We start from the raw sequence: 10,876 nt of genomic DNA, 5'->3' as shown, positions 1-10,876 counted from the left end.
CCCGGGCGCCGGCGGCGGCGGCGGCGGCGGCGGCGGCGGCGGCGCGAGGCTCGCCCGGCCCTGGGGCAGCGCCCGGAGTTCTCCCGCAGCCTCCGAGTCCGGCCGAGCGACGGCGAGGTCACCAACATTTCTGAAACCACTTGAAAGCCATCTCGGTGGCGGAGGCTGGGGGGTCCTTTCCAAGTGAGCCAACGGTGCCCGCTCTGTGGTCCTTCCTCCCCCTGGCCGGGCCTCGCGCCTCTCCGCGCCCCCTCCCCCAAACGATCAATTACCAGCCACCCTTCTGCCGGGAGCGGCGAGGGGCTGGCTGGCGGCCGCGAGGAAACGGCAGCCCGGATCACTTCTGCATGACAATTGATGGGAGGGAGGGCGCGAGGCGAGGAGGGAGGACGGCTGCGGTGTCCGTTTTCTCACCATGGTGATTAGGCATTCCGGCCGCGCGAGGAGGCAGCCGCCGACCAGAACGGCGCGGCGTGGAGCGAGGACAGGGGAAGAGAGCGAGAGCGGGAGCGGGAGCGAGCCCAGCCGCCGGGCGGGCGGCGGGCGAGCGGCGCGATGAGCCAAGCCAAGCCAGGCCAGATGGCTCTGCAGCCATCAGGGACTGCTCCCGTCCAGCCCGGCCCCACTTTAGCTGTGCAAACATTTCTTTATCCCAACAAGACAATTAAACCCAGCAGCATGAAAAGGAGTCTCCATGACTGTGCTGGGAGTGAACAACCAGAAACAACCACACATCACAGGAGTTCTTGCCCTCCATCCCCAGAGGGAGGAGAAAAGGGGCTCCGGGAGAAATTGGGGAGCAGCTGAGCGACAACTGGGCTAGCTCTGGGCAGTCAGTACGGAGGGAACCATCTGACCCATCTCCTCTGGTGATCTGCTGGCCCTTTCACAGTGGTCATCTGCTCCAGCTACAATCCAGAAGTTGAGCCTGGTGACCTGACAACTGTCCCAAACATTTTCCCCAGCAAGAGCAATTCTCCTAAAAGCCCAGGTTAGGGTCTCTGGCCACTCCAGTCCCAGAGTCCTTGGGAAGTATCCCCCTTAATACCACCCCCATGATGTAGCTGGGACTCCTCATTCCAGGCTGCCCTTGGGCCTATGTGGGCTCAGCTGATCTGATTGTTAGGACACAGGGTCTTCGATGATACATGCCTTTATAAAGACACATTCTCCCCCTGAGTACAAAATACCATCTCCTACTCAGGGCTTTTGGGGCTCAAGAATGACTTTTCAAATACAACAAGGATGAGAGCAAAGCAGAACATCCAGGAACTGCTGTGAGCCACCCCGTTTCCTGCCTACCTGTGAATCTGCCTGACACAGGCAAGGGCCAAGGAAACAGAGCCACTCTAGGGTCAATGCCCAGTGCTCATCCCTGAGATGAATCAGAAGGCAGGGCCAGTCATTGCTCCAACTGGGACAGTTCTTGTTCCTCTCAGCCCTTTGGTGAACATGCATATAGCCAACTCCAATTTGGGCTGACTGAGTGGAATGACTGGCAGGCTGCCCCCCCCCCAAAAAAACCCAAAACAAAACAAAACAAAAAAACCCAAAACCAAAAACCTATATGACCCAGGCAGGAATCTGGGCTCAGGGATGGCCAACAGAGTACAAGGAAATACACATGATAAGAGCCAGGGTGCTAAGGGGGTAATAAATGTATAGATTCTAGCACAAGGCAGCAGACAATACTTATCTTCCCTTTTGTTGTAAAGTTTCCTTAATGAGGAAATGTTTATTTTAAAAGCCCTGGGAAACATATCTGTAGACACTTCATATGTAAGACACACGTGGACTATTCGTAATTGGTCCATAAATTTTAGCATCATTTCCCTGGACAAGAAGCCTTGGAGACTGGTTCAGGGAGTGACAATAAACAGGAGTTACCTCAGTTCCCTTCCTGGGGAATTATGCATCCTCCATGAACGGCTTCTCACAAAACACTTCTCCTTTTCTCCAGGGCAAATAAGTCAGTCCTGTCGAGTAAAGGCTTCTTTTTTTCCATAGAACCCAACACCTACCTCACGGATCACCTGTGATGCCAGGTAGGTGAACAGGCAAGAACTGGAAATCATCTACTAGGAGAGACAATACTTTACCCAAATAGCTACATTTTGGTCTACAAAAATGCATATTTAATTACAAAAGAAATCCTGCCTATCAGCACCCAGATTTAAGGAAAGAACACATGTGCATTACACCATGTCTGCAGGCCCCTCTTTCAAATGCTCTCACATGTGGACATATCTGCATATGGATGCAGTGTGCGAGCAGGGGGTGGCTGCGACAGTAAAAACTGTCAGTGTTTCCATTGTAAAACTGATTTTTCATTGACCTAAAACTCAGTCATAAAACTTCTACTCTAAGGAAGGGACACACACACACACACCCATACTCAGCCCCCCCACCCCCGAAAAAAAAACCCTTAAAGCTAAGTGCCTATTTAGGAGTTTTACTGTTGAATTTAATTAAACCATTTTTTTTTTTACATTTTACGAGAAAAATTTATTTATATGAAGAGAACTGAAAAATAAGTCAACCACATCAGAAATTAACTCTAAATTTTAAGAATAAAAAACTAGAATATACATAGTTAATTTTGGCAATCTGACCAAAAGCCACTGCATCCTATTACTTTGCTCTTTTGAACACTTTCTATCCTCTCTCTTCTCCCCACCCCCCTCACTGCCCCATCTGCCCCTTAAGCTCTCCCTTTGGAAGCAGTCTTGTACACTGTCACTCGATTATCTGAGAAATATTACTTATTTCAAAACGGTTCTGTAGGGAGGACCTGAAAGGCATCTAGTGGGAATAATCAGGCCTTCTAACGGCCCTTAAATATGTATTTACATAAAACAGACCATAAATATTCCGAAACACGTCGGCATATGACAGGAGCCAAGAAAGCTGCTGCAGACTTTGTCACAGTGCCTCTTCAACCCTTCCCCACAGAAAAATGTTTCTCCCGCCTTCCAAAAACTCAAACTCAAAAGCACAAACGCTACCCAGTACAGCCCTGGGAAGGCTGCTCTGCCACCTAAGGAAAGAAAAGGAGGAAGGAGCCCAGATCCAGGGCTATCACAGCCTAAGAGGCTCCTCTTCACTTTGCACCTTTGTTTCTTGTTAAAGATTAGTCACAAATGCTACTCTAGATAATAACGTGGTTGTGCAAAACATCCTACACTCATAGACACGCCTATAGGTTTTATGTTTGGGCAAGAGAAAAAAGAGAAGACAAAATACTCTCTAAAGAAAGAATATTTTAAGCAAATAAAAGGGGAAAGGGTTCCAATTTCTATAACACTACAGTTTGAAATAAAGAAGTTTCCCCACTCTTCTGATCAGAATCTCATTAATTTCAAGGTCAGAACTCCATTTCACTTTGGGAGATAGACTCATTTAATTTTTCTCCACCCAGGCGTATTCCTGCGTGAGGGATCCATCTCTATGGGGGATGGCACCACCACACAATGCAAACCAAGCAAACAGAAGAGTTATGGCTTTGACACTCGGAGGGGGAATGGATAGACACATCTATGAGTTCTGACTTGACTAACAAGCTTCTTCCTGCTCTGGGGGTCTGACACAGGTTTGGGCTAAAAAGAGAGAAAAATGGAGACCAGCCGGATCTGTTGAGTGAGAAGAAAGGAATCTTGATCTCCAGATGTTACTTTGCAGCACCGTTAGGTTTGAGAGGTTTGTATCTTCAACTTGTATTTGGAGCAAAAAGGGGCAGAATCCGTCGCACTCTCACCCAGGCCAGCTTTAGCCAGAGGTCAGATTACAGCTTGCCTCCATCACCTGCACGCTGACAAATGAAAACTGCACTAAAGTGAAACACAACAGATCCAACACAACGCCAGTGTCTTCAGCAGGTATACCGGGAAAGCAAGATGGTAATGCACACGTCAGCTGTCCAGAAGGGGAGACAGAGGAAGAAGAGCCCAAGCAAAGTGAGAGAACACACGGGCACTCATGCTGGCAGCTTGTCCCTGAAGTGGGGAGGTCTCGGGCTTACAGACGCTGACATAAAAGACACACTTGCTACATATTTCAAAACCAAAGAGCGATGGATTTACAAGGCAGGTTGATTTTATGATGACTTTTATTGAAAAGGTACGCTGGGTTTAGGCAGATGCCTTTTAGCGCAGGAAAGTTAACACAGTGCCTAATTCAAGGAGACAGCCTGAGGAAGCAGTGCCGACAGGGGAGAGAGCGGCAATGTCTCTATTACTCTCCTCGGCATCATAAAGAGAAGAGAAAAAAAAAATGGTATTCGTGTTGGTGGTTATAGAGAGGACAGGAGCACAAAAAAATAGAGAAGAGGGGAAAGCAAACCTCAGATGTAGTTTTCTTAAGAAAATAAAATGAAGCAAATCTTAGAACAAAGGGTTGGGTGGAAAAACACCCTCAGTTCATAAATTCTCACCAGGCTTGAAGAAAACTGCTCTGCCTACCCATAGCCCAAAAGCGTCAGAACACAATTATTTTCTGATTCTATTAGAGGAGAAGATTGCAGGGTTCAGCACTCCTGGTCTACAAGTTCCAAATAAAGGTTTAGTTCCAACTATTAGCGAGGGTCGCCAAAGCTCAACGAGGCACTGGGAGAACACGAGAAAACTGTTCCATAAGCAGAAATTAATAATTGTTGTGAACATCAAATATGGAGCAGTCACACAGGTCAACCGTGTCTAGTCCTAAAAGTGAGCCCCAGGATAAGCATCCAGCAAACCTGTTAAATCCCAAGAGAAGTCGGCTTTCTAGCCTTGCGATCGCAAGGAAAACACAGCTGTTTGAAATGCTTTATGGTGATTGACGACACCTTTGTCCTTCTCTGAAAAATAGCCTCATGTGGACAAGGGCTGAGAGTTGGGAAAATAAAATCACGTGGAGTCCACTGGATGTGATACAATGGAAAAGCTAAAAAAAAAAATGCTCAGAGAAATATAATGAGGACAGCAAAGAGAGGAGGGATGGATGAGTTTCTTCAGGCCCCCCAAATTTCCTAGGAACCTACACTTTCTAATAAAATGACATTCACTCCAGTATATATATAGCACCCCTCTTCACTCCAGAATCCCCAGAGAATAAGCCAATCGTGCCCCAGGGAGAGGCAGCGTGGAGCCAACTTGCTTCTGGATACCTTCAGAAAAACATGTCCTCCCGGAACTGTCAATGCACATCGACAAGAGACAAGTAAATGTTAGCACTCCGCAGCCATTGAGTGGGAAGTACCTGGCCCTCCCCATTCCTAGGAGCATGAAAACTGCCAGCGACCTGTTGAACACTACTGTGAGGCAGGGTTTGCCGGGGGTAGGGAAGGCTCACACCAAAGTACTTACATCTGTCATTCCGATCCTCTGGGCTAGAAGAGGCTTCCCGATCCGAAATGAGGCCAGAGACAGCAAAAATCTTCTTCCCAGTATCGTCAACCTTAAGTGAACCGGGGGAGCTAGATGGCAGCTGTGTCCCAAAGTCATATTCCTTGCCATCTGCATCTGAGAAGCGCAAGTGGGGAGACTCTGTGTCATGGCAGTTCTTAAGTCGCTTGGCCGGCGTGAAGGCTGACTGATAACTCTCCCGGTCCTCAGTGGAAGCGAAGGGACGGAAAGCCCCCACTCCACTATGATTTAGCATACTGATTGGGGTGCAATCTAGATTTGGGGGAGCAAACTGAGGGTGGAGGTGTAGTAAAGAAGGGGGGAAATCACGATTGGCAAAAGTGCCTGGCACCCCACCTTGCCGATGGTACATAGAGGCAAAGGTGTAGGAACCGTTGGTGAATGGAATATGCACGTCCTTGTCTACTGAGACAGGTACACCAAAGGGTCGTGGCTGCTGACAAGGGATGGAAGCATCACGGCTGGCCTCAGCCGTGGACGCCAGGACCATCAGTGCTGGGGATGCCAGCGGGTTGGGGAGGTAGGATGAGTTCTCCATCTTGAAGGCTGCCCGGTGTAAGTCCATCGGAGTCTCTTTCTTAGGCTCGTGTCACACAAGAAGCAGTCTTCCCTGGGAGGGAGGCCGAGCAGCACCTTGGATCAGGGCAGGGGATATTACTGGGGAATCATCCCCTTCTAAGACCTGCGGAAACAGCAAAGAGAAAAAAAGAGGGGGGAGGAAGGTCAAGGGGGGAGGAAAAAAAGGGAAACCCCAAGTGATCGAAACACCATCCTTCTGGCTTACAGATGCTCGGGCAAGAGACACCACAGGCTTTAGGAGCCAGTGGGCAGCAGCATCAGACCATTTTCATTCAGGAAAATCAATAGACAACTTACTGTGATGTACGCGTAGCTGACTTTGGTCCCTACACGTTCCGGGTGAAATGCGCCTGAGCCCAGCAAAGGAAAAAAAATCATAAAACCTCCAAATACAATATTCCCTGAGCAAATGAGCTTTGGAAGGCCAAGTCACCCAGTAGATTAGGTGGGGTCTATATTTTAAAGGGTTTCCACCTGCACACACTTCTCATGGCAGCCCTGATGTTCAAACAGAGGCAAGGTTCTACCTATATGACCCCCCACAAACACATTCTCTCTTCATCTCCCCTGACAACGCCCTGGTGCTGAAAAATTCCTAAATCAAGCACATCTAGACCATCTGTACATGCTAGTTGGTATGAATTGTACGTGTGGATAAATCACACACATTGGCACATACATCAACACACATCTTCATGTATCATCTAAGGCTATTTCCAGAAAAAAAGTGCTATGTGAAGAGACAACAGCAATATTATTTTTGATGCACGCCCCTCTCTAATCATACAGGTTTTCTCTTTTCTGAGAAGGAACAAAACCTTCATCAGTAAAATGCCTGGCATCTCCGACAATATTTAACACCATAACGGGTGCCTTTGGCATATGTTCTCTAGAAGCGGCTGTCTTCCAGGGGCAGCAAAGAACGGATCGGTAATTTTAGTTACTAATGCACTCGCTCTTAAGTAGATTTGTAAACAGCCTTGAATTTGCCATTAACATTTGGAGCAAAATGTTAACAAAATTTCTGACTTATTTTGCTCTGCTTATTGGGCCCAGTCAGAGTTGATGTCTGATAAAGGCCCCTGGAACAAATTGGAGTTGGGAGAGACTTCCTTCAATTTTCCTTTTAAATTTAGGTTGTACATTTCCATAGCCGCTGATTCCATTTCAAAATTTATTTTGAGTGGGGGGTTGGGGGAGTGGGAGAAGGGCTATATATCAAAAGTCAGGATAACATAAGAGGAATACTAGAATTTATTAGCTTCAAAAATATACACTAGATAGAAACTTAATGAAACTCAAAGTGTAACCAAAAATCACCATCTGCTACAAATTATAATCTTTAAATCGAGTCATAGCTCAAATGAGATTTTGCCCCCTCCCTTAAAAAAAAAAAAAACACCTAGATAATGGAGTATCTTTGGTATTCCCTCAAATACAGAAGCCTCAGTTAAACTGTAGATGAATCCCCTTGGCTTAATGCAGTGCAAAGAGAGTATTTCCTTCTCTCATCCTGTAGCAGACGTGTCAATGACTGTTATTAATTGGGAAGATGAGTGCACACCATCAGACTGCTTCCTCATTTGGCATCTCTCCTTATAGACATCATTGCTAAATTACCAGATTATGTATCTCACATTAACGGATTTTTCTCTCTTCCAAATTTTAAATAACTTTCCTGTCAAGTTATAGCAGTGCAGGGAATGATCTGCCAAGGACAGCCAGTTAGCCTGACAAGTCTGGTCTGGGAATCCTGTTCTTGGCTGTTTTCAAGTCAGATTAATGGTCACATAACATGGACGCTCTAAAGTGGGTCCAGGGCTGTTCCAAGGGTTCTAAGCAGCTCTTCATAACAGAAATAACTAACTACTTGTCTCTCAAGCAATATCACATGAGGCAAGCAGGAGAAAAGGACAAACATAATACACTAGGGGGGGGGATAAAGGGTGGAATGTTGTCCCCACAAATAACCAATTGCCCAGAGAATTCACTTTCTATTTTTACTTCCTGGATCACCTCATTATGTTAAATGAGTTTCATAAATTAGTAATCTGGCGACAGCACCGGACACTCCAACAGAACACGGTGAATCACTCAAACCTGGTTATTCATTTGAAACTTCATTATACTGAAAATAAATCAACAATATTTTTCCAGGCCACATCTCTTTTACTCCACTGTGTGGGCGTTGGTCTCTGTGGGGGAAGGGGGAGTGTGTTTTTTTTCTTTTTCCTTTTCTTTCTTACCTCCTCCTCACATTAACAACTTGTATAGATGAGGCTTCAGCAGACCACAGTCATTATGAAAATCTATAGTTAATACACTCCCAATGTCAAAATGTCATGGGTTTAAACACAGAACCCAAAATAAGAAAACTAACTGACCCTCTTAATTAAAAAAATATGGATTGTAAGATAATCAGCTTGATGGAGCATTTGGGTGACTGTAAAGAACCAGGCAAAGGGAAAGTAAGTAACTGTTACTTTTCTGCCTCTATGCTGATTTTTTTTAATTTAGCACTTCGTGCAAATCCAGATTAAAATAACTCCAGCTATTGATCCGAGCAGTGGAATTGACATTAATTTTAGTTCACTTCTCACTTTGCAAAGGGATCAATAGGAAGTAATAACAGCTGACATCCCCGCTGAAAGGAGGAGAAAGAAGGGCTGAAGACAGAAATCGAAAAGCAACCAAATAAATCATCAGCTACTTTTCCACGGCATCAGACAAACTCCAAACAGATTGCAAAAAGTCTTTGTTGAATTAACTAAACAAGGAGGAGGGATCAATCCACGAAGCTAAATAAATTGTCTGGCAGGCAGTGAGGTTGGACGGAGGAACCAACAAATATTGAGTTTAAAAATTTTCAAATCCTTGATGTGATGGGTTTGGTTCAGGTCTGTGTGGGTGGGAGTTTGTTTGCTTGTTAAATCACACACCCGACCCTGGTTTAAAGTGATTACAAAACGCCAGCTAACTGAATAATTAGTGAGATTACTAATTGCGTGGTTAAACATGCCAGAACCAAGACAAATGAAACGAAGAAACTGGCGTTTGGAACGTGAAAATGTCTGAAGCTGAGCTGATGCGCAGCGCTCCGCGCTCTCCGGCACGAACTAGCCACTTTCGCATTGAAAAACCGAAAGCCAGAAAGAAAGTCTCAGAGAGTGGGCAATCTCTCACCCCGGCCTCTGACCATCCCTGTCCAGGGTCTGGGCTTCCTGACCCGCGCTGGGATCGGCGTAGAAGGAAGCGGCGCTGCTGCTACTGCAGCTGGGAGCCAAACCCACTTGCAAATGACTGCCACAAAGAAAAGCTGCAAAGCCTCTTTCCCGGAGCCCTAGCTCTGAACGCCCACCAAACTACGACTCTGCTGGCAATTAAAACGCACACACAACACTCCTCTGCTTATTACAACAGGTGACATTTTTGTGGTCTCTGAATAGTTTCCAAAAGCCAGGAATTAAAATAATAGAACAAATTAAAAGGTATTTTTCCTTTGCATAAATAAACTTTTAAAAAATTAACAGGCAACTTAAAAAGCAGAGAACAATGGGAAATGGGGCCAGGGTAGTGGGGGGTTGTGAAGAACTCAGGAAAGAATTTTTTTTTTTTTTAAGTTCACAGACTTCTTCGCTTGAAGAGAATTCCCGCACACCAAATGCCCAGGGGGTATTTGGAAACACCGCTCTAACAGAAATTTTACCACCATATGCAAGAGCTCAGGAAGCATAAGCTTAACACTATTCCAAAGGCTGGGGCCAACGCCTGCGATTCAGACTGGCCGGGTATCGGTCCCAGATTTGGACCCCGACCCAGACCGGGCTTGGCCAACGGGTGCAAATCCTAAATAGCCGGGCCTGTCGAAGGGTGCGGGGCTGCGGGGCTGCCAGCTCAGCTAAGCGGGTGCAAAATTCAGCCGGTAGGAGTCTTAGCCAGGGAAAAGCAACTCTTTTAGGGAAAACGGGGGAAGAAGAGGTGAAGGCGAAACCTGCAAAAACTTGGGTCCAACGCAGGGCCGAGCCCACCGCTCCTTGGCCTGACCTCTCCCTCCAGCTCTCGGCTGCCATTGCACAAAGAATACTTTAGGTCCCAACAACCTCCGCACGAAACAAGCTGCTTGTAACTTTGGGGAACCAGGGCGCCGGCCAGGGAAGAACCGACAAGTGCAAGGAGCCCAGGTCCACAGCTGGGCAGGGCCCGCCGGACAGGGGCTGGGGGAAGGCTGCCTTCGATCAAAGTCCAAGGACCTCGTGCCCCTGAACAACCCCGCCCCGCGGGTCACCCGGGTCTCATCGCCGCGCGCCACCGCTTCGGCGGGCAGCCACCGGGCTCATGGATTCTGGCGCTCCCGTAAATGCGGGCCGGCGCGGGGCAACCGGGCCCTCCCGGTCCCGGGACTGCGGGCCTGGGGTGAGGGAGGGAGAGTTCTGCCTTTCGCGCCGACGCCGTCCGGCCGCCGCACACGACGCAGCTCGCAGAACAGGTGTGTGTCCCCGCTCGCTGGGCGCCCGGCCCCGTCGGTCACCAGCGGGGCGGCGCCGCCCTGTCCTCGGCCTTCCCCCACCTCGCCCCGGATCGCAGCGAGCGAACTCACGCCACTTTTGCCGGCTTTCCGCGGGCCAGGAGGGATGGGAACGGAGGACTCCCGCATCTCTTCCTCGACGCTCTTTCTGCCTTCCCCCCTCGGCTCATTTTCCATTTTCCGCAAGAACCCCCGAGACCCGCAGAGGAGGAGGCCGGGCATCCCTGGCCGCTCTGCTCCCTCCAGTCTGACCCGCCGTTTCCTCACTGCCCGCCCCCTTTTTCCCTCTTTATTTTTCCCTTCTTTTCCCTTTGCCTCTCAAGCCGAGTCCGGAGCGGGGTCTGGAGGCGAGATGTGGCTGGTGGGCACC

The 10,876-nt window shown here is 48.1% G+C and overlaps 1 protein-coding gene across 1 annotated transcript in view; it reads right to left on the bottom strand.

Annotated features, from left to right (window-relative positions):
- Window positions 1-10,876, bottom strand: part of RNF220 (ring finger protein 220) — a 221,973-nt gene that overhangs the window by 209,439 nt on the left and 1,658 nt on the right. The window contains exon 2 of the mRNA XM_021684257.1: window positions 5,343-6,084. Coding sequence (XP_021539932.1) covers window positions 5,343-5,967 — 625 coding nt within the window. The 5' untranslated portion in view covers window positions 5,968-6,084. The remainder of the gene's footprint in view (window positions 1-5,342; window positions 6,085-10,876) is intronic.

The sequence above is a fragment of the Neomonachus schauinslandi genome, chromosome 4, assembly GCF_002201575.2.
Source record: "Neomonachus schauinslandi chromosome 4, ASM220157v2, whole genome shotgun sequence".
Taxonomy (NCBI): Eukaryota; Metazoa; Chordata; class Mammalia; order Carnivora; family Phocidae; genus Neomonachus; species Neomonachus schauinslandi.
The sequence above is the reverse complement of the archived record's forward strand: the minus strand, read 5'-3'. Positions and strand labels throughout refer to the sequence as shown.